We start from the raw sequence: 27,839 nt of genomic DNA on the forward strand, positions 1-27,839 counted from the left end.
AGGGGCTGGGAGGAGGGAAATGTAGTGTGGAGGAGGCGGCCGCGGGCGCCGCGCCGCCCGGGCGATGGTCGCTGCTACCCCGTTGCCATGCACAACCCACCCTGTGTGTGGCTGCTGTACAGTACACAGAGGACCAGTCCCATGGGCAACCACCTTCTGGGCTTGTTGGTTGTTGTTTCTCACCTTCAAGTAAACAGCTGGGGTTTTGTTTTTAGTTTCCTATGGTCTTCCAGGGCTCCAAGCACCTGAGAACACTCCAATAAGTTAAACCTGTGTCATGTGAAACATCACCTCAGTCCCACCTGGGAGTGAATCCCTGGGAGGAGCTGCAGGAGCCAACTTTAAATAATTCCTATGTACAGAGCCAGAGCTGAGCTTCCTCTGCCACCTCTCCAGCTCCCACTGGACAGTTGGGTGTCCCACAGAGGACTGGGATGCCCAACCTGGGGCTGCAGGGCCTGGGGCAGGAGCGGTGTCGCTGCTTCCTGGCTTCACCTGCAACACAAGAGATGTGACTGAGGTTATTGATCTGCTTGGGTTTGGCAGAGCTGCCCCCAGAGAAGCACTGGTGTGGGTCCCAGGGCTTTGCCAAGCAGGAGCCCCCCTGCCTCCAGCTTCAGGAGTCAACCCTGAGGGGCAGCAGAGCAGGAATGGATCCTGCAGCCAGCCCTGGAGAAGGGGCCCTGCTCTGCTCTGCTCTGCTCTGCTCTGGGGGTGGCTGGAGCCCAGCTCCCTGACTGCCACCCTGACACCACAGTGGGAGCCACTCCCAGCCTCCCTGGGGGAGAAGGGGGTGGGGGGTCAATCCCAAACTTCCCCTCTTACCAGTAGCTTCGTCTAAACGGGGCAGCCACCTTCTCCACCGTGCCAAGGAAGGTGTTGACATCAGCCACCAGGATTCCTTTGCTTTCAAGGACCTCCCTGCTGCTGCTGGGCTTTTCTGCAGAAGGAAGAGCAGCACCATAAATCAAAGGAGCAAAAGGTTTGTTCCAAAACCCACAGCAAACACCCCCAAATCCCACCCCAGTTACTTCTGGTTTACAAGCCCCAGCAGAGGAAGGGCAGAGCTGCACAAGCAGCTTCAGCCCAGCAAGGCCAGAAATAGGAGGTGACATAAAAAAAACAGGCTGGGGGATGAGCTGCTGGAGAGGAGCTCTGTGGAGAAGGACCTGGGGGTGCTGGTGGGTGACAGGGTGGCCATGAGCCAGCAGTGTGCCCTGGGGGCTGAGAGAGACAATGGGATCCTGGGGGCATCAGGAGGAGTGTGGGCAGCAGGTGACAGGAGGGGATCCTCCCCCTCTGCTCTGCCCTGCTCAGGCCCCACCTGGAGTGTTGTGTCCAGTGCTGGGCTCCCTGGGATAAAAAAGCCAGGGATCTCCTGGAGAGAGTCCAGAGGAGGGACAGAGATGCTGAAAGGCCTGGAGCATCTCCCCTGTGAGGAAAGGCTGAGGGAGCTGGGGCTGTTCAGCCTGGAGAGAAGAAGCCTGAGAGAGGATCTGATCAATGGTTCTCAAGAGCTGAAGGGTGGGACACAGGGGGCCATGGGCAGCCTCTGCTCAGTGTCTGTGGGGACAGGACAAGGGTGATGGGCTCAAGTTGGAGCACAGGGAGTTCCCCCCCAATCTGGGGCAGAACTTCTTCCCAGTGAGGGTGAGGGAGCCCTGGGACAGGCTGCCCAGGGGGTGTGGAGTCTCCTTCTCTGGAGAGATTCCAGCCCCATCTGGACACCGACCTGTGTGACCTGTCCTAGGGACCCTGCTTTGGCAGGGGGTTGGACCCCATGATCTCTGGAGGTCCCTTCCAACCCCTGTGAGTCTGTGATCCACAAGCCTGGGAAAAAACCTGGCAGAATTGAGCAAACCTCCCCCAAAAAACCCCACCCTAAACCCCTCTTCATTTTGCTCCCAGCTGGAATTGGGGGGGAAGGGGCCCCCTTACCTGTGAGATACACAGCGAACCGGGCGCCCACCTGCTGGACCTGCAGGTTCAAGAGGCAGGTGAGGTGGTGGGAGTTGGGGGACCCCCCAGCGTCACAGGGGTGGTAGTGCAGCACCTCGATGAGATCAGCTCCTTGGCAGGACTTGAGGATCAAGTGCTTCTTGTGGGCATTGGAGTCCACCCTGCTGGGAGAGGGGCAAGGTGAAGAAGGGGAAGGGCTTCACCCCTCTTTTCCTCACCCCAGGGAAGGAGGAGGAGGAGGAGGAGTGATGGGACCTACTGCACCCAGGGGTGAGGAGAGCATGGGCAGTGGGTCCAGGGAGGTTCTGTTCTCCTCCCCCTCTGCCCTGCACTGGTGAGGCTGCATCTGGAGTTGTGTGTCCAGTGCTGGGCTCCCCAGTTCAAAACAGACAGGGAACAACTGGAGAGAGGCCAGAGGAGGGTATGAGGATGATGAGGGACCTGGAGCATCTCTCCTGTGAGGAAGGGCTGAGAGAGCTGGGGCTGTTCAGCCTGGAGAAGAGAAGATTGAGAGGGGATCTGATCAATACTGATCAATATCTGAAGGGTGGGTGTCCAGAGGATGGAGCCAGACTCTTCTCAGTGGTGCCCAGTGACAGGACAAGGGGCAATGGGCACAAACTGGAACAGAGGAAGTTCCACCTGACCCTGAGGAGGAACTTCCTTACCACAAGGGTGCCTGAGCCCTGGGCCAGGCTGCCCAGAGAGGTTGTGGAGTCTCCATCTCTGGAGACATCCAAACCCTGTGATCCTGGGCACTGTCCTGTGCAGCCTGCCCAAGGTGACCCTGCTGTGGCAGGAGGTTGGGCTGGGTGATCTCCAGAGGTCCCTTCCAACCCTGACCTGTGATCCTGTGACCTGCCCTTCCCCACATGAGTTTCTTCAGCCTCACAGGTGCTTTTACATCTGCTGCCCTGCATGAATCCCAGCATCACCAGGTTGGAAAAGACCTTTAAGATCATCCAGTCCAACTGTCCCTGTCCTGTGCTAAAGCAGCTCCCTGAGCACCTCATCTCCCCTCTGTTCAACACCCCCAGGGCTGGGGACTCAGCCCCCTCCCTGGGCAGCCTGTGCCACAGCCCCACAACTCTGCCAGGGAAGAACTTTGCCCTCCCAGCTGAGCTGACCCTGCCCTGGGGCAGCTTGAGCCCATTGCCCCTTGGCCCAGCTCCTGGCCCCTGGCTGCAGAGACCATCGCCCACCTCTCTGCACCCTCCTGGCAGGGCAGGGGAGGGGGGAGAAGCTCATGGAGCTGGCAGCAGCATCACCATACAGCTCACACCAGGAAAGCACAAGGACCCCTTACTCAAGGCAGCTCCAACAACCACAGCTCATCACCCCACCACACAGGAGTCAGTGATGCTACATGAAACCCACTGGTGTAAACTACTCTCTCTCCAGTGGCATCCACCCCACACCTGTAGAATCCTCATAGAATCCCAGCCTTGTCTGGGTTGGAAGAGACCCCAAGGATCACAGAGCTCCAACCCCCCTGCCACAGGCAGGGACACCAACCATCACCACCAACTCATCTCACAGGCTGTGACAAAACACCCTGAGCTTCTGCAACACCTCAATGCTCGTGGACTGACAGGCCAGGGCTGCAGAAGGGTTACTCCATGGAGTAACTGTGCTGTCACCTAAAGCCTGAGAGCAGGGAGGAGGTTTTTTCTGTAGAGGGTTCTGCTCACAGAGTCCAGACCCTTTTCCTCTTTGTTACTGGCCTGGCCCAACACAAACATCCCCCTCTGACTTCAACCAGGAGTAAAACAAGCCGTTTCCATGGATGATACTCACAGTCTTACTTCTCCTTTTCAATCTGCACCATTTCACTACACACTGTTGCAAGTTAATTCAAAGAAGTAGGAAATACCAACAGGAGGAGTTCTGCTTTTCCCAGAGGGGGCTGATTTTACACCCTACACCCCAGTTCCTCTCCAAACTGGGAGCTCCTCATCGCTCCCCCAAATCCCACAGGTGATGGGGCAGTAAAGGAAGCAGTGAAGAGAGAGTGGAGCTCCTCAAAGGAAATGTGTGCCCTTCCTCCAGGCCCTCACAGGCTGTAATGCTCACAGAGGGCATCTCTGCCAAGGAGATGAGGGGGGAATGGCCTTCTGGAGATGCAGCAGGGTGCATGGAGCAGCTGCCAGAGCTCTGCCTCATCCAGGATCACGTGTGAGATGTGGTGTTTCAGGCCATCTGATCCTCTCCAGGCCCCATGTCCTGCTGCTCCATCTCATGTAGGTACTAAAAAGCAAAATCTATCGTGCTTTACTGGCTCTCATGGGAATGGTGATGTCCAGCAAGGCCAGGCTGGAGGCCCACAGCCTCTCACTGATGAGAAACAGGTCTTGTTTTAACAACAACCCCTCAAATTTGGCTTGTAATAGGCCAAAACTCAACCAAAGGCTCCAAGCTCACCCTGTGAACAAGGCACTACACTTGGTGGGTACACCCTTGCTGCAGTGATGAGGACAGGAGGGATGAAGGAGCTGCCACCACAGAGCCATTACCTGATGTCTTCTCTGAGCTTCTTGCTCTCCTTGTAGTGAAGGAGCCACTTCCACCTCCCACTTCTGTTCAGCTTCTCCAGGACCTTCACCACCTCTTTCAGTTGGCCTGGGGAGAAAGCAAGAGCCAGGGGGTAACCAAGGGTGGAATGGGTGCCTCAAAGCTGGGCCACCTGAGGTTTTGTCTAGGTGAGGTTTGGACATCTCCAAGGTTGAAGATTCCCAGCCTGTCCTGGTATTTGGACACATCTGCTAGGAAAGTTTTCCTCTTAATACAGAACAGGAAAAGAGCAACTTGGCTCCATCACCTCTTGTCCCATCACCACACATCTCCAGGAGGAACTACACACCCAGCCTGGGGCATGAGAGGCTGGAGGCCAGCTGTGCTGAGAGGGATTTGGGGGGTCTTGGTGGACAGTCAGGTACCCATGAGCCAGCAGTGTGCCCAGGCAGCCAGGAGAGCCAACCCTGCCCTGGGGTGCATCCAGCATGGCCAGGCCAGGGAGGGGATTGTCCTGCTCTGCCCTGTGCTGGGGCGGCCTCAGCTCGAGTCCTGGGGGCAGGTTTGGGTGTCACAGGACAAGAGGGACAGGAAACTCTTGGAGAGTGTCCAGAGGAGGCAGCCAGGATGGGGAAGGGGCTGGAGGGGAAGTCTCCCCAGCAGAGGCTGAAGGCCCTGGGCTTGTCCAGCCTGGAGAAGAGGAGGCTGAGGGGAGACCTCCTGGGGTCTGTGGCTTCCTGCCCAGGGGAGCGCAGGGGCAGCGCCGATCTCTCTCCTCTCTCTGGGGCCCAGGGCTGGAACCCGAGGGGCCGGCGTGAAGCTGCCCCAGGGGAGGGTCAGGGTGGCTGTTAGGAAGAGGTTCTGTGCTGAGAGGGGGGTCGGGCACTGGCACAGGCTCCCCAGGGAAGGGGTCCCAGCCCCGAGCTGGGCTGGGGCAAGAAGCGCCTGGCCGATGCCCTCAGTGCCACCTCTGACTGGGCTGGGGCTGTGTGGAGCCAGGAGTGGGACTGGGTGGGCTTTAGGGGTCACCACAGCTCAGGAGATGCTGGGATTCTGGGATTCTACAAGTGTGGCTCTGTCTTCTCTACCCCCTTCTCTCAGGGAGCTGAAGACAGCAGCAAGGTCTCCCCCCTGCACAGCCCCTGGCCACAGATGGCTGACAAACTTCAGACAGTTCTGGGAGCCCTGACCTGGTCCCCCCAACCCAGATGGGATCTGAGGTGACAAACAGAACTGTCCCCACTAAAGCCAGAGCAGAAGATGGTGCTGCCAAGTTCTGGGAAGGCATCAGCAAACCAGTGGACAAGGCTGGGAGCTGACACAGGTGTTGGAGAGCCAGACTCACCCAGCGTCACCCTTTCCAACACCTCATCATCTGACACCACGAAGCCACCAGTATGAAACAGCTCCTGGTACATGCGACTGGTCAGATCTTCTGGGGTGTCCACTCCAGCAAACACCACGTTGGGGCAGTGCTTCAACTTCAGCAAGCATGGGACCTGCTCAGGATAGAGACACTTAGAACACAACCACTCTTCTCCAGGCTCTGCACTTTACTGCTACTCACACCCGATCTTTGGGAGACCTGGGGAGCCCACCCTGTCCTCTGGTGTCTCCAGAGTCCAACCTCAAAGCTGTGGATGGTGATACAGGGTGGGTCAGTCTGCTGTGATGTTCACTGCAGCCCAGGAGCTAAAGCCTGGCTGAACTGCTCTGTTACAGAAAATAAGCCCAGCCTGACTCCTTTGAGCTGGGCTACTTGGTGATGTTACTCAGTGACCAAAAATGGAGGCAGAAGCAAAGCAGAACTGGCAGGGTTTATGTTTTTATGAGATGTTTAAGAGGGGAAGACCTCATCACCCTTTACAGCTACCTAAAAGGTGGTGGCAGTGAGGTGGGGGCTAATCTCTTCTCCCTGGTAGCCAGTGACAGGACAAGGAGAAAGAGAGCTGCATCAGGAGAAGTTTAGGCTGGGTTGGAAGGGACCCCAAGGGTCACAGATCTCCAACCCCCTGCCACAGGCAGGGATCACCAAACTCCAGGCCTGGAGCTACACAAGGTTGCCCAAGGGCCCCATCCAACCTGGCCCTGAACACCCCCAGGGATGGGGCACCCACCCCCTCTCTGGGCAGCCTGTTCCAGCCCCTCACCACTCTCTCTGCAAAGAACTTCCCCCTAATATCTCCTCTCCCCCTTCCCTCCTCCAGCTTCACTCCATCCCCTTGTCCTGCCAGTCTCTGCCCTTTAACAAGCTGATTCCTCTCCTGGGTGCTCCATGCCCAGAGAGATTGACTGGGGCCCTGGGCAACCTTGTGTAGCTCCAGGCCTGGAGGTTGGTGTCCCTGCCTGTGGCAGGGGGGTTGGAGCTCTGGGACCCTTGGGGTCCCTTCCAACCCAGACCAGGCTGGGATTCTGTGATTCTATGACACTCAAAAATGGTGCTTGGTAGGAGAGGACAGACTGGGGCCTTACATTGTGGATGTGTGAGGAAATGTCCTCGTTCCTGATGACCACAAGCAGCCTGTCAGTGTCTGAGCCTTTGGCCTCGCAGAAGCTCAGCGGTTCCGTCTCCACGTGTCCATCCTTCTCCAGCAGGGCCTGGAAGAGAAGTGCTATGAGAGGGGCTTGTACAGAGAGATCTTCAGGCATGCTGGGGGCCAAGGAGAGAGGAACAAGACAGGGACCCCAAAGCAGGGCAGCCTGTTCCACAGGTTCCTCAGCCTCCTCTTGCCCAGGCTCAACACCCCCAGCTCCCTCAGCTGCTCCTCAGAGGATTTGCCCTCCAGCCCCTTCCCCAGCCTGGTTGCCCTTCTCTGCACTCGCTCCAGGACCCCCATGGCCTTCTGGTGCTGAGGAGCCCAGAACTGGACCCAGCACTCCAGCTGCAGCCTCCCCAGTGCCCAGCCCAGGGGCACAATCCCCTCCCCAGCCCTCCTGGCCACGCTGGCTCTGACACAAGCCAGGCTGCCCTCGGCCTTCCTGGCCCCCCGGGCACACTGCTGGCTCCTGCTCAGGCTGAGCTCACCCCACACCCCCAGGTCCTTCTCCCAGCAGCTCTCCAGCCAGTCTCCCCCAGCCTCTAGCTCTGCATGAGCTTGTCATGTCCCACGTGCAGCACTCTGCCCTTGGCCTTGTTAAACCTCATCCCATAGGGCTCAGCCCCTCAGTCCACTCTGAAGAGCCTCCCCACCCTCAAGAGAGGAAACGCCAGAGGTGGCTCCTGGCTCAATGGAACCAAAAGCCATTCGAGCCAGGTTGAACAAGCTCTCCCTCAGCTCTCACCCCTGGGCCACCCATCCCCACCCACACCAGCAGGACCAGCCCTACCTTCACTCTCCCAAAGAAAGGCTCCTCGCCCGTCTCCACCACGTAGAACATTCCGGCACGGCCGCAGGCCTCCTCCGCCACGCTGCGCAGGCAGGAGCCCAGCGTGCTGCGCAGGTCTGCGATCATCTCCTCAACACTGGCTGGCCTCCCAGGGAGGGACAGGCCTGTCCAGTCACTTTCGGGTTCCCAGTGCCCCCCACCCTTAGTCCCCACCCCATCCTGGCTCAGCAGCACCCTGTTGAACCCGGCGTACTCATGGAGGATGACGGCGATGTCCCCCCTTGAGTCCTTTAGCTTATCATCGTATCTGAGCTTAGTGAGGTGGAAGGGAGGAGCCACGTGGTCCTGGCTTGGGGTTTGGGATCTGGCCCTGCTCCTCTCATCACACAGGGTGTCCTGCCAGAGGGTGTAGGGGTCCTGATGCCACCCGCTTCGCCGGTGGCAGCCGAGCCCGCTCGGCCACGTGTCGGTGGGCAGGATGGTCACCTGCAAAGGGCTCCTGCTCCCTGGGGGGAGCAGGAGGGGAGCTTCTTGCACAGGTAACGTCTCAGACGTCACCTGGGGAGAAAAGTCTCTTGGGAAGATGCTTTTGGAGGTAGAAAAAGGGGGTTTCCCACTCCCTAGGATCTGTTTTAGCTTATAATGGAAACGGAGACACTCCGTGTCCAAAGTGTGCTGGGTGATTCCCTCAAAACCCCTCCAAGACCCTGTCAGGACCTTCTGCAGATGAGAGTCCCGCGCGCGGCGGCTGCGCCTCTTCAGAGGCTGCACGTTTCCCATTCTCTCCCCACACCTTCTGGTGACCACAAAGTTCTGATAGGCCCTGGGGATCCCCTGGCTGTCCCAAATATCGATGTATGGTGGGATGTGCCCGCTGCTTGTCCCCCCTGGGCTGCTCAGCCAGCTGAGCTCAGGCTGTGAGCAGCCCACCTCTGCAGCCGGCGAGTCCCAGTCCTTGCTGAGACCCTCCCCGTGCACTGAGCTGGGGGTGGAGGAGTCGTGGTTAGTCCTTGTGCCTGCAGCAACCATGGATCTCGTGCTGGAGGATCTCCTGGATGGGAGCAGGGATTGTGAAGCCCCCCCAAAATATTCCTGGTCTGAGTCACAAGAGGAAGACTCAAATGCATCTTCAAAGGTCAAGCCCGTGTGGCTGTCCCGGCTGGGGAGCTGCTTTGCCCTTGGGTCTATGTCCAAAATATCTTCAGGGTCACTAAGCTCCAGGCTGTCTCCAGAGGTTCCCCTGGGTGCACAGGATGGCAACGTTGGGAAGGGGAGCCTGGGGACTTCTCCTTCTCCCACCTCCATGCTGGCATCAGCAAAAGCCTCAGATCCCTCAGCCTCCTGCTCGCCCTCGCTGCGCGCAGACCGGGGCTCGCACAGTGGCACCAGCAACTCCCCTGCTGAAAAGGATGCAGGACTGGCAAGAGGGACACTGCTTTCTTCTTCCAAATCCTCAGGGAAGATGGGTTCCTTGTCGTGGGTCTCAGCTTGGCCCTCAGGGCTGGCACACCTCAGGCAGGTGCCTGGGGGAGCCAAACTCCTGCCAGGAGAGAGCGTCTTGGGGTGCACACCAAGGGCTGAGTCCGGCTCAGTGCTGTGCAGACCAGCCTGGTGATGGTGAGGAGGAGGAGGAGACATGGATCCTGAGTTCCCTGGCACAAGCACATCCATGGGGGAGCTCTCTGCACAGCCCAGACCTGGGTCTTTTTTCACCTCTTCTGCACTTTGGGGCTCTAAGGAACCATCTGGGCTCTCAGGAGCCGCGCTCACCTCTGCAGCACCCACCGGTTCGCAGGGCTTCCCGTGCTGGGGCAGGACTGGGTCCCACTTGCTTTGCTCTAATGAATGGTGGGGGGGCTCTGCATCTCCACCACAGGGGAGAGGGTCCTGCCTGGGGGGAGAAGCAGGAGGGGACAGGCCATTTGGGGAGCTCTGCTGTTGCCTGGGGTGCTCCTTCATGGCAGTCACCCCCTCTCTCATCGAGGAGGAGGGCTCTGATTCCAGCAGGACATGAAGAGAGGTCTCTGGCTCCTGCAGTGGGTTGGTCACCATCCCTGTGTGTGTTTCATGGCTCCTGGGGAATTTCTCTCCACTTTGGCACACATCATCACTCTCCCCAGCTTCAGAGCCACCAGCTAAGGCTGTGCAGTCAAAGGCAAAGCCCTGGCCATCACCTGCTCCTGAGGAGTCATCCAGAACATCCATCTGGCTGGCAGAAGGCCTGATACATCCTTCCTCCACAAGAGCCTTGTTCCCTTCTTGATTTGATCCAGCAGTGCTCAGCAAAGGGATGTCAGCAGAAACATTGCCTCCACACTTTTGGGAAAGGCAGCTGCTCCCTCCCAGGTCACTCTGTGATGGAGACTGGATGCTTGCCACGGCCTCCTGGTCTTCTGGAGCAGCCCCAGGATCTGTTGTTCCATCAAGAGATGTCAGGCAGACAGAGCTGGAGTCAGGGGACAAGGTTGGTGGCAGTCCCTGGCTGCATGGTGACTCGAGGCTGGCTCTGCCAGCAGCTTTGCTCTCAGCAGGCACCCACGTTTCTGCAGAGGGCGCACGATCTTTGTCTTTCCCCTCCAAGCTGCCCTCCAGCGTCTCTCCAGCAGGTCCCACGCTGCAGGCAACGCTGTCTGGCTGTGCCCCAGGCTCAGATGGTAACTGCAGCGTCAACCCACTGCCACCAGGTGACCCCACATCGGCTGGACTGTCTGCTTGTGCCACATTAACACCACCCATCTCTATGTCTCGGTGGGACAGAACCTCACAGGGCTCCTGCAGCGTGTCCAGGCTTGGTGCCATCTCACCAGGAAGCCCCTGAGGGCCAGTTCCAGTCCCAGTCCCATCTGACAGCACTGGGAGTGATGTTCCTGGGCAGGGGGAGGCTGAGGCAGTGGGGCTGGGCACAGGGTCCTCTCCAGGAACACCAAGGTCCTTTGGACACACTGGATTCACCAGCTTCTGCTCACTGTGTCCATGCTCCACATCAGCACCACTGCTTTCAGAGACTGCTAAATCAGCAGGCCTCAGGACTGTGCTTTCATCTTGAGAGTCTTCTTTCTCTTTCTCTTCCTCTTCCTCCTCCACCTGTTCCTCCTCTCTTTCTGATTGTCCATGGGGGTTTGGTGATTCCTTCCCTTCCCCTCTGGTTCCATCAGGGTTTGCACTTCTGGGCCTTGCTTCTGAAAACACTGAATCACAGGCACCCCGTGGCCCATGTCCAGCATCCCAGTTGCCATCCTCAAGCTCCACACAGTGCTCAGCACCTCCCATGCTCTCCCCATCCTTGGGAGGGCTGGGGCTGCTTTCTGACCCTGCTGTCCACTTGCTCTCCTCCTGCTCTCCACGTCCATGCAGCACACTGGGTGCATCACTCTGGGGAGCTGGACTGGAGTTCAGGGTTTGGCTGTGTAGGTTTTCCCTGCTGGGAGCAGCTGGGGGCTGGATGGCATCACCAAGCTCATCAGAAGGTCTGGGGGTGATCGTAGGGGCTGGCAGGTCCTCCTTGGGTGGCTCTTCCTGAAACAACACAGTTCAGAGGTGAAACTTCAAGGGAGGCAAATGCAGGAGCTGAGACAGCAGCACAGGTGAATGTGGGTATCTGAAATGCTCAAACTCCAGGAGTCTGAGCAAACTCCAGCCCAACAGCAGCTGGGGACATTAGTTTGAGCTCTAAGTCCAGGTTAATCAATCTTTACCCACCAACCTCCAGGCCACCAACCTCCAGGCCTGGAGCTACACAAGGTTGCCCAGGGCCCCAGCCAACCTGGCCTTGAACACCCCCAGACACGGGGCACCCACCCCCTCTCTGGGCAGCCCCTTCCAGCCCCTCACCACTCTCTCTGCAAAGAACTTCCCCCCAATATCTCATCTCTCCCTTCCCTCCTCCAGCTTCACTCCAGCCCCCTTGTCCTGCCAGTCTCTGCCCTTTAACAAGCCCATTCCCCTCCTGTTCCTGGGGTCCCTTCAGGGACTGGAAGGTGCAATGAGGTCCCCCCACAGCCTTCTCTTCTCCAGGCTGACCCAGCCCAGCTCCCTCAGCCTCTCTCCACAGGGGAGCTGCTCCAGCCCCTGAGCATCTCTGTGGCTCCTCTGACCCCTCTCCAACAGTCCCACATCTTCCTTGTCCTGGGGCCCCAGCTCTGGACACAGGACTCCAGCTGGGGCCTCACAGGGCAGAGCAGAGAGGGACAATCCCCTCCCTGTCCCTGCTGCCACCCCTCTGCTGATGGAGCCCAGGATCCCATCGCCCTTCCCAGCTGCCAGAGCCACTGCTGGCTCAGGGGAAGCTTCTCCCCCACCAGAACCCCCAGGTCCTTCTCAGCAGGGCTGCTCTCCAGGAGCTCTTCTCCCAGGCTGTATCCATGGCTGGGATTTCTCTGGCCCAAGTGCAACACCTGACACTTCCCAGTGTTGAACCTCATTAGGTTCACCCAGTCTCACTTTTCCAGCCTGTCAAGATCCCTCTGGATGGCTTCCTCTCCTTCTATTGTGTCAACCACACCACTCTGAACCTTCTTTTACTTCATGGAATGGCTTTAAATAGTATGTGAAACTCCTCAGGGGCCATCAGCCCGTGCCCAGAGGTAACCAGAGGTAGCAGCATCTCCCCTCTACAAAGCTTAGTTTATCTGCCAGAGCATGCTATATGGACACTAGGGAGGATGGTCCCACATTCCCACCCAAAACACCTCTGCCAGCTTCACAGCACTACACCCAGGTGGTAAAACCCACTGGGATTTCACCTCCACCACCACATCATACAAAACAGCTGCAGCCTGATGGCAGCTGCAGGTTCATTGAGGGCAAAGGTTTATAGGAATGGTTTTATTTGAAGAATTCAGGCATGAAAAGTGTCAGCAGACACCCCTGTTTTATAGTTAACCAAGTATGGTCACTCCTGAGCATCTGCAGGCTGTGGAAACAGTAAAAATTAATGAAAACCCCCCCTTTCCAGAATGAAATATTAACTAACTTCACTGGAGGAGTGAGGGAAATTCTGCAGAGCACTCTTGGGGGGGTTGGGTGGGGAGATCTCTCTGAGCCAGCAAACCTCAGCTTTCCCAAACCAAAGGAGGAAAGGCTGTGCTGTGCCCCCTGACACCTGTGGGTTGCTGAGACCACAGACAGGCAAATCCAGGTGCCCACAGGAGATGGGCAAGCTTTTGAGTTCTTGTTTGGGGAGTTTGTGGTTCCTCTCCTCCTGGTCTGAGACCTCACCTGAGCTCACAGAGCTTGCAGCTGAGACCACGAAGAGAGGTCAAAGCTTGAGACTTGAATTGCTCTAGCTCTTTGGGATTCCTCCCCCTTGGAAAGCATCAATGCTGAGGCTCTGCTCCCCTGGACAGGGATAGACACAGCTCATGCCACAGTCCAGGGATGCCAGCTCAGTCCAAGAGGACATCCAAACCCCAAGTGAGGCCTGAAAGCTTCTTCTTTGTGGTGAAAGTCTTTGCCTGGATGCTCTAGTGGCTCATCCACATGGCAGACACTTGGGGCAGATAAATTCTGGGGGATGCTTCCCTGTCCTGCTTTGGGGGCTCCCACTACCTGGCTCTAAGAGACCCCACAAGCACATCTGCTTTGCTCCTCTCAGAAGAACATACTCCTACAAGTGCAAAGTGTGTTGTGTAGACTCCTCTCACCTACAGCCCAAGCTCTTACCGCAGGGATGGTGGGGATGTCATGTCCACACTCCTCAGGAACAACTGCTGGCCGCCTGTCTTTCACAGCCAGGTTCTCATCAGGGTGTCCAGCAAGGGAAAGACTCTCAGGACAGCTTGTGGAGGAAGGTTCTTCCTCCCCACAAGGCAGCTCCCCTGAAGAAGATGACACTGTACTATCAACGACATCAGGAGCCCCATCAGCATCAGTCTGGGAGTCTGCAGGGCTCTCCTCTGGGTGGCAAGGTCCCTGGTAAGGTGTGCTGAGATCCAGAGAGCTGCTGGGAGTCTGGTCAGGGTCTGACCTAGAGTCTGCAGGGCATGTCTCCAAGCCAAGGAAGTCCTCACCATCATCACTCAACTCAAAAAGGTCCCCAGAGCTGTTTATTGAGACGTACTTCTCGGGGTTGCTGTGCTCCACCACCTTCCTGGTGCTGCTCAGGAGTTTGCTGGGCTTGCTGTAGAAGAGAGCCACCCACATATGAAGTATGGGCTTCATCTCTTCCATGTCTGCAGGCAGATCAGGGTCCCAGGGCCTGGAAGGATAAAGAAAATAGAGCCTGAAATGTCTTCATCCTCCCTCTGGTTGACTAGCAGAAGGTAACTCATCTCCTGGTTCTCCCCTGGTGCTAAGACTCAAGCCCAGCTGCTGTCACAGGTCACTCAGCACAGTTTCCAGTTTGCTGACACAAGGAGAAGTTCTGTTCATGGCTCTAGGAACCAATTCTAGCTGCAGAGCCACAGAATCATGGAATGGTTTGGGTTGGAATGGACTTTTCAAAGTTCAAACCTCCCTACCATAGGCAGAGACACCCTCCACTAGCCCAGGGTGCTCAAAGCCTCATCCAACCTGGCCTTGAACATTACTGATGATGGGGAACTCACAAGTCCTCTGGGCAACCTGCTCCAGGGCCTCAGCACCCTCACTGTAAAGCACTTCTTACTTATGGCCAATCCAAACCTGCTCTCTGTCTCTTTACAACTGTTGTCCCTGGTCCTGTCACTACAGGCCTTAGCAGAAGTCCTTCTGCCTTTCCTATAAAACCTCTTTGTAAAATGAAAGGCCACACTAAGGTCACCCCAGAAGCAGCCTGCTCTTCTCCAGGCTGAGCCAACTCAGCCAGCCTGGCACCAGAGCACAGGGGCTCCACCTCTCACATCATCTCCATGGCCTCCTCAGGACTCCAACAGCTCTGTGTCCTCCTTACCCCGAGCTGGAGGCAGCACTGCAGGGAGGTCTCTGTCCCAGAGTGGAGCAGAGGGGCAGAATCCCCCTTTCCCAGCCCTGCTGGTCCCACTGCTGGGGCTGCAGCCCAGGACACAGGTGGCTTTCTGGGCTGCCAGAGCACATTGTGGGGTCACGTCCAATTTGTCACCTACCAGTATCCTCCAGCCCTTCTTTCCACAGAAGACACACAACAAAACTGGGCATCCCAGGATGGGGCAAACAGCAGTTATCATCCAAAACAAACCAGAAACAGCAAAGAAATCCCCTTCCAGGAGCACTCCAGACATCCAGCAAGAAGATGTCCCATGCAGATGACCTTTCAGACCGACTTACCCGTGCAGGGCGCGGATGACTGTTTTCTCCAGGGCATCGTTGGTGTACCTGCTGTCCAAATTGAAGAGATATTCTGCTTCCCAATGGCAGGTCACCTTCATGGACTCCCCACAGATGTTGACTGTGTGGGACTTGGTGAAGTCCTCCTTCAACCTGGAGGAGAGCAGGCTGCCCCTGCGCCTGGCCACAGCCTCGAAGGGCCGCTGGTGATGGGCGCTGTTCTGCTGGTGACGGAAAGGCAGGACCTTCCCAACCAGGGGTCCTGCTCTTGAGTTCCTGGTCCCATTTCTGGAAGGTGCTGGCCCAGGGTAGGGGGAACCTCTGGGATACAGATGTTTCTTTGAGTGCTCAGGCATCAGGGAGGCGTACGAGTGCTCAGCAGAGATGAAGGAGTGCTTGTTCACCTCCACGGCTTCTTGAGTCTCTTTTGGAGGCAACACATGGGGTTTTGAAGGGTTGGGGCTCTTGTTGAAAATCCCAGGGCTTTTCTCCCTGGGAACAGAGGCCAACTCATTTAAGTCTGGATTTTCAGCAGGAGGAAGCTTCTGGTTTGGTGCCACTTTGCTAGGAGAGGTGGATCCCTTTGCAAGCTTGTCAACCCTGTGGTATTCGTGGTCAGAAGCAACACGTGAGGATTTGTGCTTGTGGGAATCCTGCTGCTCCTTCACAGAGTCGTTGGAGGGGCTGCAGGACACAGCACTCATCCCACTGTCCATGGGTATAAACGAAGGGATACAAGATCCCAGAGCCAGATCAGCCAGCAAGTTCAAGGCGTGGGATTCGTAGTCGTTCCCCTTGGGATCTGAACTGGGATCGCCAACCCCAGCTGGGTAAATCTCACTTGTTGGGCTATCTGCTCCATGGTGCTGGGAAGAAACGTCACTTGGGAGGACAGAGATGGGCTCCTTGCACTCTGCATGAGAAACACAAAGTCAAGAGGATAAAGGAAGGCCACAGAGCTCTGCCTGGAGAAGGGGTTCAAGAGCAGGCTTTCCGTTTGGCAGGAGAAAAGCAGCTCTCTCCAACATGGGATCTGCACACTTGAAAAACCCAAATGCCACAAAACCTCTTCCATGGCTCCTACAAAAAGATCTGGAGTTGGGATCTGAGCAACTCCAGGAAAGGGGTTTATTCTCAGAAACAAAAGGCAGGAGATCCAGAGCAAACTAAATTTCCCTTGGCCACTAAATACACCCTGAGATATTTTAAGTGTTTTCTTAATCCTTTTTTTTTCCCTTTCCTTTAAATTTTCTTCTAGTTTTGAGCCTTTGCCATTTGCTCAGACAAAGCCTGTGCTACAAAAACCAGCCCAACTCTTAAAACACACGAGAAACCCCCCCTGCTTTCATTCTTACCCTCTGAGGAGCACAAACTGCCCTCCTTCCCCAAACCATCCTTCAGACCTGGGGGCTCCCAAAGGCAATCAGAGCACAGCAAATTATAGGTGTTCATTAAGTTTCCAGTGTTAAAAATGTCCCTCACCATGGCTCAAAGCCCAGGTTCATAAAAAGGCTATGAAGTCATTAAAGGTTAATGCCTTCTGCTAAAAACCAGCATAAAAGTCTCTCTTCAAGTAAAACCTTATTAAATTCCATCTGTGCTGAAGTCCTCTCTGTTGTATTTAATATCCTTGGGGATGGCATAGGGAGATGTATATAAATTGAGTATTTCTCACTCCTAAATACTCTTCTTTTGCATTTTTGGTAGATGTTGGCATTCACCAGGAGCCCACTGGACACCACATCCACTCCAGGGGTAACGAGGGGCAGTGTCTGATGTACATGGGTGGATGGAAAGTGCCAGATTTCAGGACCACGTGGTTAAAAAAAAGAGCAAGAAGAATGGATAAACTGAGCTGAAGTGGCTCAAGCAGTCTCCAAAACCTCTATTTTCCCCAGGAAGGGGAAAAATAAAGACCAGAGACAGATCTGGAAGAGGCCATCAAAGCACAAGTGTGAGAAAACATGACAAATTAACAGAGAATGACTCTCCTGTTCCAGCATTTCTTTTGGCACCGTAATACTGGTTCTCAGTTTAACAGCAGACACCCAGCCAGCGCCTGTCTGCAGAGCCTGCACTCAGGGCTGTCCCCTGCTGCCTCTTAAATCCACTGCAGTGTGTCAACAGCATGTATCAGTACAGGCTGGGGGGGAGCTGTTGGAGAGGAGCTCTGTGGAGAAGGACCTGGGGGTGCTGGTGGGTGACAGGGTGGCCATGAGCCAGCAGTGTGCCCTGGGGGCTGAGAGAGACAGTGGGATCCTGGGGGGCATCAGGAGGAGTGTGGGCAGCAGGTGACAGGAGGGGATCCTCCCGCTCTGCTCTGCCCTGGTCAGGCCCCACCTGGAGTGTTGTGTCCAGGTCTGGGCTCACATTAACCTTTCTATTTCATGCTATGAGTGTCCAGGTTGGAAAAGCCCTTTAAGATCATCAAGTCCAACCAAACCCTGTCCTGTTCTAAAGCAGCTCCCTGAGCACCTCATCTCCCCTCTGTTCAACACCCCCAGGGCTGGGGACTCAGCCCCCTCCCTGGGCAGCCTGTGCCACAGCCCCACAACTCTGCCAGGGAAGAACTTTGCCCTCCCAGCTGAGCTGACCCTGCCCTGGGGCAGCTTGAGCCCATTGCCCCTTGGCCCAGCTCCTGGCCCCTGGCTGCAGAGACCATCGCCCACCTCTCTGCACCCTCCTGGCAGGGCAGGGGAGGTGGGGAGAAGGGTTCCCCTCAGCCTCCTCTTCTCCAGGCTCAGCACCCCCAGCTCCCTCAGCTGCTCCTCAGAGGATTTGCCCTCCAGCCCCTTCCCCAGCCTGGTTGCCCTTCTCTGCACTCGTTCCAGGACCTACACAGGTCCCAGGCCAGACCCTCAGCATTAAATGCTGTAAAGGCTCTTGGGCTGCTGCTGAACATGCTGTACCTCCAGCTGGTCATGAGGTGACCATGAGCTGTTTGAGGTTTCAGCTTTTAAACGAAATGATTTCAACAGGGAAGGGTGAGATGAGATATTGGGGGGAAGTTCTTTCCAGAGAGAGTGGTGAGGGGCTGGAAGGGGCTTCCCAGAGAGGGACTGGGTGCCCCATCCCTGGGGGTGTTCAAGGCCAGGTTGGCTGGGGCCCTGGGCAACCTTGTGTAGCTCCAGGCCTGGAGGTTGGTGTCCCTGCCTGTGGCAGGGGGGTTGGAGCTCTGTGACCCTTGGGGTCCCTTCCAACCCAGGCCAGTCTGGGATTCTATGATTCTATGATCTCACCACTTTCTGCTTGCTTCTTGGCTTGAGGTGGTGTTGGGCTGCTAGCCAGGCTTTTTAGTGTTTTCTCTGGTTTCATGACGGTCTCTGTGACAGGAACTGTTTCTACCTCTGGGTTCTTCAGCGTCTTTGGTCTCTTTGTTTCCATGCCAGGATCATCAGGAGCTGAGGTTTCCTTCAGAACAGGTTCAGGCTGTGTTTTATGTACAAATTCTGCAGACAGGACCTCTGCACCTGGGATGAGAGAAAGGGAGGGTGTTTCTTTTGCTTTGAGACACAGATTAAAAAGGAGTTAATTGCAAAGCATCCAATTAGTGCAAGTGGAAAGACTGCTCTAGAAGTGACTGACAGCAGTAGAGCAGTCTGCAGTGACTTGATTTATGTATATGATCTTACAAATGGGTTTGTTACTGATGTGAGTGATCAGTAAGCAGTTATTAAAAATTAAGCATCCCTTCTTCAGCTCATTAAAAGCCTGCTTCCCCAACCTGGAAATGGTGTTCTTCAGGGATAAGTCACACTAATGCCTGCCTGGTAGGCTTTCACCCTGAGGATACTGATTTACCTCTCCACAAAGCATGTAAGAACCTCTCCCAGATCCATCAGCAATGCCACTCAGACCCCAGCCCACACATCCCAGAACAGAGCTCGATTGGCTGTGAGCAAGAGCTGGGTGAACTGGGGGCGTTCAGCCTGGAGAGAAGAAGCCTGAGAGGGGATCTGATCAATGGTTCTCAAGAGCTGAAGGGTGGGACACAGGGGGACATGGGCAGCCTCTGCTCAGTGTCTGTGGGGACAGGACAAGGGGCGATGGGCTCAAGTTGGAGCACAGGGAGTTCCCCACCAGTCTGGGGAAGAACTTCTTCCCAGTGAGGGAAGTGCCTCTCTGGGCAGTCTGTCCCAGGGCTCTGTCACTCTCACAGTGAACAGGTTTCTCCTTACATTCCCATGGAAGTTCTTCTGCTCCAGCTTGCACCCCCTGCCCCTTGTCCTATCGCTGCCATCCCTGAGCTGAGCCTGGCTCTGTCCTCCTGACTCTCCCCCTTTACACACTGATAGACATTAATGAGGTCACCCCTCAGTCTCCTCTTCTCCAAGCTAAAGAGGCCCAGCTCCCTCAGCCTCTCCTCATGAAGAAGGTGTTCCACTCCTCCATCATCTTGATGGCCCTGTGCTGGGCTCAGTCAGTCCCATTCATACAGCACTCACCTCGTTTCCTTCTGTGTGGAAACTGCAAATTGGCTAATTTAAGCATGGGCTCACTGGAATCAGCTGTGAGCCCTTGTTTTTTAGGAAAGGAGAATGGGATGTTGATTTTCTTCCTCTTGGTTGCTTTCCTGTTCCTGCTGCTGTCCCCCATAGGATGCATTTGTGTCTTGAGGGGTGACCACTTCTTTCTGGCGTTCGTCACAACGGCTCGGCTGGATTTCCTCCTGCTCTGCTGCACCCACAGCTTGCTGGCTGAGTTGACATTTTTTTTGGGTCCTTCAGCAGCACTCTGGTCCAATCCCACTGTGGGTTTTGGGTTTTCCCTTTGGACTTTGAGTTCTGCTGCTGTGTTGGGAGGAAGAGAGTCTGGTGGCACAGCGGAAGAGAAGGTGGCTTTGCAATCTGCCTCTGAATCACAGCAAGGAGACTCAACAGCATCAGTCAAACATCCCAAGGCAGCTGACATTTCCAGAGTATAGCTGCTGGGATCCAAGAGGTAACGCTGCAGCTGGGAGAGGGACCTCTTGGAGTGGTTTGTAAAGGGGTGGATACATTCATCCTCGATTGGTGAGAGAGAAGAAGAGGGAACTTCACTGTTTTGGCCAGGGTTGAGATGGGTATTTTGATCAAGCTTTGTGTATTCCTGGAAGTGCTGTTTGATACATGTGCTGGTGCCAACTTTGTCCCCCCATGAAGAACTGGTGGCTTTCTGTAAGGCATAGTGAAGTCTGGGCAAAACTGAGGTGATTCTTAATGAGATGTCACTATCTCCCCTTTCACCTTGTGGGTCGGGCTCTTCAACTGCAAAAGGAAAAGAACAGAGTTTTATTTTGACTAAAGAAGGATTAAATTCCCCAAATCACCTCATCCTCCCATGTTAAGAGAATGTGAAAGCTGTAGAAAAGCCCCAGAAGCCAACCTAAAGAAAGTTAGCCCCTAAAGAAAGTTAGCCCCAAGGGTGATGTCCTGCTTTGATGGATGCTTGTAACTGCTGAAGGTAAAAAAGAACTGCTTGTAGGAGGAAAAAGTGAATTCAACTCAGATGAGAGACTGCTGTTCTACCTGCCAGCCAGGTATCACAGGCTGAGAGCACACACAAAGTGGTCTAAGTCCCTTTACTTCAGGAATCCTCACTACAGCTGAATTTAGGGCAGTCAGAGCTCTGAAAACACACAGGGTTTCCTGTTGGGTTTTTTTAATCTCTCTAAATTTAGGGATGTCCACAGGGGTGTTAAGATAAGCACCATTTGCACATCATCAGTGCTGCTGGTGTCCTTGTTGAGTTGCAACATCCAGCAGCTCCACCCCTACCTGCTGTCAGCATGGGTGGATACACTACTCAAGAAGACACCACATCAGAGTCCTGGAGTGGGGTGGGGAACACAGATTTCCCCCCAAGCAGATCTGAGGACCATATAAATAAAACCCATGAATGCCTAGGTGATTAAGGATCTGTTTTAGCATGGGACAGGAATGGTTGGACTTAATGATCTTAAAGGTCTTTTCCATCCTTGTGATTCTCTGATCTTCTCTATCTGGAAGATACTGAAAACAGAATTTCAACACAAATGAACACCCTACCACATCAGTGCAGGCTATCATAAGTTTAGCTCCCAACAGGGATCAAGATCATAGAATCCCAGACTGGTCTGGGTTGGAAGGGACCCCAAGGATCACAGAGCTCCAACCCCCTGACACAGGCAGGGACACCAACCTCCAGGCCTGGAGCTACACAAGGGTGCCCAGGGCCCCAGCCAACCTGGCCTTGAACACCCCCAGACACGGGGCACCCACCCCCTCTCTGGGCAGCCCCTTCCAGCCCCTCACCACTCTCTCTGCAAAGAACTTCCCCCTAATATCTCATCTCCCCCTTCCCTCCTCCAGCTTCACTCCATCCCCCTTGTCCTGCCAGTCTCTGCCCTTTAACAAGCCCATTCCCCTCCTGTTCCTCTGCTCCCTTCAGGGACTGGAAGGTGCAATGAGGTCCCCTCACAGCCTTCTCTTCTCCAGGCTGAACCAGCCCAGCTCCCTCAGCCTCTCTCCATAGGGGAGCTGCTCCAGCCCCCTGATCATCTTCATGGCTCCTCTGACCCCTCTCCAACAGTCCCACATCTTTCTTGCACTGCAGGCCCCAGATCTGAACACAAGACTCCAGATGAACGAGTCTGGACGCTCGAGGGTGCCTGCCCTCACAGATGTCACCAGGGAGCAGGCTCTGCTTGGAATGGCTGCGTCTTCTCAGGGTCTGGAAACTCCTGGAAAGCTGGAGCCTGTCAGCAGAGCTCAGTTCTCCCACAAGCCAGACTTAGCTGGCTTCATCCACTGCAACGCAGCAGTGTGATGTCAGCACCCTGCGCCCACAGCCTTGGCCCACCGGTGTGTTACGATCCGACTCTTGAGGTTTCTTTTGGCTGCAGGGCCGGTGCCTTTCTCCATCACATCTCTTCCCAGCAAGGCAAAGACATTTCTCTTCCCTTCCCAGATGTGTGATTTCCTTCACCTATTGGCCTTGTGCTGGCAATGCCCATGCTTCTTCCTGAGAAACCCAGGCGTCCGTCCCCGTGGGCCGGCTCCCGGTTGCCGGCCTCCCCAGCTGGCTCAGGAACGCTGCAGCATGTCTGCACAGCAGGCTTGTTATGCCTGCCCTACATTCCTCCCTGTCTGGACAGGAGGGGAACAGCTTCAGAGGCTGCTTGTTTCAAAATGGAAAACATTATTCATGCTTCAAGTCTGAGCTGAGCGACTTCCAATGCATCCAACATCCTTCACCCTCCCTTTCTCTTTTGCGTCTTCCCGGCGCTCCGGCTGTCTGCAGTGATCCAAGCCCCAAACTGCTCCATAGTTCTGCTTATCTTCAAAGGAAGGAGAATCCCTGAAGGGAAAAGGGTTTATAACCCCAGAGGAAAGAGGGCTTGCACCCAAGGGCTGGCTGGGGTGATGCCAGTTGTGTAGGGAGAATGGGACAGCACGTGCAGGAGTCACAGCCACTCTTCGCCTTCACCTCACCCAACCTCAGGCTTGAGGCATCACAACAACAACCCAATCCCAGGTTTCACCTGGCACTTTGGATCTCCAGCCTGCTGCCTCAGGAGGAGCCTGTCTCTCTCCTCTGCTTAGAAAAGAAACTAGAGCAGTTGCCACTCTAACACAGCCACCAGCAGCCCACCCTCAAAATTAGGCTGACTTAATCCAGGCACCAAAACCACTCACACCCTGCCCTGCCAAGTTACCATCATGTCTTCACCCAACTTACAAGCCCATTTGGTACCCACATCCTGATAGAAAAAGTTTATAATTGGAGGTTAAACACTGAAAAAGAGAAAGCAAGGTCTGGTTGGCTCTTCTGCTTTGTCTTCTGGGGAGAGATGCTGGGTTTGTGATGTGAGGCTCTGTCAGCAACACCAGGCATCACTCACACAGAGGCAGACTGAAGTATCAGCTCTGGCATAAACAAACTCTTGGCTTGTCCCTGGGATGACTCAACAAAAAGCAAGCCAGAAGTTACACAGAGCAAAAAGCCACCCCCCCTGGTTTTATGCTGCTTGGGGATCTGCAAAGCTGGAAGTGTTACTGGTAGAGCAGACGCAGCAAGATGTGTAGGGATGAAGCTGGCTGGGAGAGGCTGAGCAGTAACTTTATGTCCACAAGAGGAAATCGTAGTGTGAAGGTGTAGAAAGCTGACAGACACAAAGGAAATCTGAGGTAAATGCAACAGATGTTGAAGGTTGTTCCTATTTCACTCTTGGTTTTCTCTTATTTAGTGCCTCTGTGTCTGTTCTGCATGAGAAGCAGCAGGTTTTGGGGCTGCAAACAGCTTGGATTCACCTCCCAGGTCCTAGAACTGTGACTCACCTCGATGGTGACAGAGCACTGGGGCTCTGCCCAACACCACATCCCTGCTTCCCTCTCTCACCCTCACACACCCTGAACAGTTGCCACAGCCCCACTGCTGGCATTTATGGATCCTGAAACAGGGAAAACACACAATACAGCTGCTCCTCCAAACCCTTGCTGCTCTTTAGGGACCAGTGACTCTTCCACACTCCTCCCCATGCCAGCAGCAACCTTTCATGGAGCCAATTTCACTTGTTATCTCAGCAGAAAACAACTATTTTTGGGGTTTTTTAGGGCAGACTCCTTTCCTGCTGGTTTAGCACCCCCACATCAGCTCCATGCAGGGTCCAGCAAGTGCTGTGCAGTGTTCTGCCCCCTGAGCACAGCTCCAGTGCACCTTTAGGGATGGAAGCCAGGCTCTGTAGGACTCAGAATCACACATATAACATGGTTCAGGGAGTGGATGCTGCTGAAAACTAACCAAGAAGGAGGAAAGTAGTTCTTTTTCACTCCCACCACCTTCCAGCAAAGGGGGAAGGACACACAGTGAATGGGTGAGGCAGGGAACCTTGTTTAGACCAGCTCAAAACACAGCACAGCCTATACTTTGCTAAAGCTGTGGGTGGTTCTGAGCAGAGAAATCAGCTCTTCCAGAGCAATGTGGCTGTGAGGACCTTCCAGTGAGGATCCCACACCCAAAACAGAGTGTCTGAAGCCAGCAAAGGGCATTTCCCTACCTCTGTGGCACACCGACCGGGATGAGGTGAACAGAAACAGGGCCAGGAGGTTGATGGGCTCCTTGGTGTGGTCAAACCCTAAGAAAGAGAAGCAACAAGTTTTGTTTAAACTGAAGCCTCTAAACCAGAGCAGGATGTTTAAGCACAGATGCTGGTTTCGAAGTAGCATCTTACCATCATCTGGTGCCAAGGCAGACGATGTGAGGAGGATCAGGACTCCTTGATCTTGTAAATATTTGACAATTGCCTAAAACAAACAGAGTGAGAGTTACCACTCCCTTCCCTCCTCAGCACACATTGTATCACCCAGCATGACTGGATACAAACCCTGCTCGTGGGTCAACGTGTGCCAACACCACTGGTTTGTTCCCAGTTGAGGAGGAAACTGTCAGGATAAACTGGGACCTGCAAGCCAAAGCATTCCTCAATGTCCTCACCATAAGAAGGACATGGGGGTCCTGGAGCGAGTCCAGAGAAGGGCAACCAGGCTGGGGAAGGGGCTGGAGGGCAAATCCTCTGAGGAGCAGCTGAGGGAGCTGGGGGTGTTGAGCCTGGAGAAGAGGAGGCTGAGGGGAGACCTTCTCCCCACCTCCCCTGCCCTGCCAGGAGGGTGCAGAGAGGTGGGCGATGGTCTCTGCAGCCAGGGGACAGGAGCTGAGCCAAGGGGCAATGGGCTCAAGCTGCCCCAGGGCAGGGTCAGCTCAGCTGGGAGGGCAAAGTTCTTCCCTGGCAGAGTTGTGGGGCTGTGGCACAGGCTGCCCAGGGAGGGGGCTGAGTCCCCAGCCCTGGGGGTGTTTAACAGGGGGGAGATGAGGTGCTCAGGGATCTGGTTCAGGACAGGACAGGGACGGTTGGACTTGATGATCTTAAAGGTCTTTTCCAACCTTGTGATTCTGGGATGTTATCACTCAGCTCTCAAATTCCTCCTGTAAGTGCCTTAAAAAATAATCATGTTTAGCCAAACCTCCTTCAATTAATGAACAAGGTTAATAATTTTAGTCAAGAACTTCTTCCCAGTGAGGGTGAGGGAGCCCTGGGACAGGCTGCCCAGGGGGGTGTGGAGTCTCCTTCTCTGGAGAGATTCCAGCCCCATCTGGACACCGACCTGTGTGACCTGTCCTAGGGACCCTGCTTTGGCAGGGGGTTGGACCTGATGATCTCTGGAGGTCCCTTCCAACCCCTACAGCTCTGTGAGTCTGTGATTATATGTGGGAAGCTGCATGTCAGCGGGCAGCTCTTCAGCAGTCCCACACAGCTACAGCAATTCCAGGCAGTTCATGGGCTGCTGCCAACTTACAGTGAGGGGAAGATGTACTCAGCCAGTCATGGCTGTGAATTCACAACCCCAAAATCTACAGGAAGCATCAGATGGGAGAGAACAACCAGCAGCAGCAAAGCCAAACCCAACCCAAAAACAAATCCCAGCAGAGATGCAGGCTCTGTGCTCCACAGGAGTGAGGTTTTATCCCTTGGAGTCACAAGGAGATGTGACAATCACACTGGGAACAAAAAGAACTCCTTGGAGGGTTGGAAAAAAAGCCTTAGCAGATAATAGATCACAAGGGAATTTCCCCATTAGGGAAAGGATAAATCTCAACATCTTCAGAGCTCCTGGAAGCCCGTGAGGTTTCAGCTCAGTATCAAGCTGAGCAGGGGCTCATTGTCAGCCAGGAGAGACAAAGGCAGGCATGAGAGAGCTCATGTCTTTTGCTTAGTAATTATCATTCTGGCATCAGGGGGACTTTGCTTCTGCTTTCTTAATATATAAGATCCCCTTGGAGTCCCAATGCAAGGGGGGAAATAATTAATAAAGACAATAAAATCATCTCATCTGTTATAATGAGCCAAAGAAGGGGTTTGCTGGGTGTAATGCCTTCTGCTCAGCAGGGCATGTTCACCCTAGAAATCGGCTGCCAAGTCACAGAATCACAGACTCACAGGGGTTGGAAGGGACCTCCAGAGATCATGGGGTCCAACCCCCTGCCAAAGCAGGGTCCCTAGGACAGGTCACACAGGTCGGTGTCCAGATGGGGCTGGAATCTCTCCAGAGAAGGAGACTCCACACCCCCTGGGCAGCCTGTCCCAGGGCTCCCTCACCCTCACTGGGAAGAAGTTCTGCCCCACATTGGGGGGGAACTCCCTGTGCTCCAACTTGAGCCCATTGCCCCTTGTCCTGTCCCCACAGACACTGAGCAGAGGCTGCCCATGGCCCCCTGGGTCCCACCCTTCAGCTCTTGAGAACCAGTGATCAGATCCCCTCTCAGGCTTCTTCTCTCCAGGCTGAACAGCCCCAGCTCCCTCAGCCTTTCCTCCCAGGGGAGATGCTCCAGGCCTTTCAGCATCTCTGTCCCTCCTCTGGACTCTCTCCAGGAGATCCCTGGCTTTTTGATCCCAGGGAGCCCAGACCTGGACACAACACTCCAGGTGGGGCCTGACCAGGGCAGAGCAGAGGGGGAGGATCCCCTCCTGTCACCTGCTGCCCACACTCTTCCTGATGCCCCCAGGATCCCATTGTCTCTCTCAGCCCCCAGGGCACACTGCTGGCTCATTGCCACCCTGTCACCCACCAGGACCCCCAGGTCCTTCTCCTCAGAGCTCCTCTCCAGCAGCTCCCCCCAGCCTGTCCTGATTCCAGCCCTTATTCCTTCCCAGGTGCCAGACTCTCCACTTGCTCTTGTTGAACCTCATCTGGTTTCTCCCTGCCCAGCTCTGCAGCCTGGCCAGGTCTCTCTGGATGGCAGCACAGTGTCCTGTGTGTCACCCACTCCTCCCAGCTTTGGATCATCAGCAAGAGTCACAGCAAGTAATCTTCAGTTAACAATTTATATACAGAAAGATTATTCTATGATAATAAACAAGCAGGATAATAATAGAGCAAGGAAATTAACTGTAGTCTCTGTTAGTTCAGAACCTGTGAATAATGTTACCAAAAGTTTCAAGAGATAACTGAAAAGGCAACTTTTACCATTTCAAAACACTTACCAAGTCCTTTTCCTTCAGGTTTTTTACCAACTGATCCATTTTATATTGATCTCTGTTTGACATTTCTACTTCATACAGACTGAAGTAAACACCCTGAAAGCAGACTGTAAAGGAAAGAGAGAGAATGTGATGTTGAAACTAGTGCCTCTTGCACAACTCTGAACAAACATGTGCTTCCTACTAGGAAGATGGGTGTGCAGTCAGTAAAAGTTAGGTAGAGTTTAAAAAACACCCCAAACTTATCACTGGTGTATGGCTTTGTAACTCAGTGAGCTTTCTCTTCAACCCATGGTTCACAGGAGATGTTTCCTGTCTAATCTCTGCAGCTAACAAAAGTGATTTGAGCAATGCTGTGTCCTTCCACAGAGGCAGGAAGCCTTTCAAAGGGAGATGGCTCATCCACACTCTTTGTTGCAACAGAGCATCCTTGCTCTGTGCTTTGATTCCCAAAGGAGTTTAAGAAAAACAAGGTCTCAGACCAGTCTTAAACCCTGAATTTTGCAGTAGAATTCTTGTGTTTGGTATTTCCTCTCTTTCATCAGGCAGCTGCAAGACTGTGTGGCTCCACAGCACCTTCATCAGGTGTTGCTGTGGCCTCCTGGATTTCTCCTGCCTCCTTCCTCATCCTCTGTCCATCTGCACAGGGAGCTGAATGGTAATCCCCAAAACAGCCTGGCTGTCAGCAGGTCTGATCAGTGCCCCTACCTGGCTCAGCAGAGGAACACCACAGGGAATACCACAGCAGCCCACACTTATTTTGGGGAAAGATGCCATGGAAAAGTACCTGGACCTCCTGCAAATCACATTTAGAGTTCTCCATGTG

At 54.7% G+C, this 27,839-nt stretch overlaps 1 protein-coding gene across 1 annotated transcript in view; it reads right to left on the bottom strand.

Moving 5' to 3' along the window:
• Nucleotides 1–657: 657 nt before the first annotated feature.
• TASOR2 (transcription activation suppressor family member 2) overlaps nucleotides 658–27,839 on the bottom strand; it is a gene marked incomplete at its 5' end in the record, with an annotated part of 57,397 nt that continues 30,215 nt past the window's right edge. Inside the window, 14 exons of the mRNA XM_084279227.1 lie at nucleotides 658–940; nucleotides 1,939–2,120; nucleotides 4,473–4,578; nucleotides 5,816–5,969; nucleotides 6,943–7,068; nucleotides 7,798–7,937; nucleotides 8,022–11,313; nucleotides 13,459–13,993; nucleotides 15,019–15,884; nucleotides 18,463–18,488; nucleotides 19,464–19,871; nucleotides 24,035–24,112; nucleotides 24,209–24,281; nucleotides 27,017–27,120. Of these exons, the coding sequence (XP_084135353.1) occupies nucleotides 822–940; nucleotides 1,939–2,120; nucleotides 4,473–4,578; nucleotides 5,816–5,969; nucleotides 6,943–7,068; nucleotides 7,798–7,937; nucleotides 8,022–11,313; nucleotides 13,459–13,993; nucleotides 15,019–15,884; nucleotides 18,463–18,488; nucleotides 19,464–19,871; nucleotides 24,035–24,112; nucleotides 24,209–24,281; nucleotides 27,017–27,120 (6,209 nt within the window). The 3' untranslated portion in view covers nucleotides 658–821. The remainder of the gene's footprint in view (nucleotides 941–1,938; nucleotides 2,121–4,472; nucleotides 4,579–5,815; nucleotides 5,970–6,942; nucleotides 7,069–7,797; nucleotides 7,938–8,021; nucleotides 11,314–13,458; nucleotides 13,994–15,018; nucleotides 15,885–18,462; nucleotides 18,489–19,463; nucleotides 19,872–24,034; nucleotides 24,113–24,208; nucleotides 24,282–27,016; nucleotides 27,121–27,839) is intronic.

Source organism: Gallinula chloropus (genome assembly GCF_964237585.1).
Source record: "Gallinula chloropus genome assembly, chromosome: 1".
Lineage (NCBI taxonomy): Eukaryota > Metazoa > Chordata > Aves > Gruiformes > Rallidae > Gallinula > Gallinula chloropus.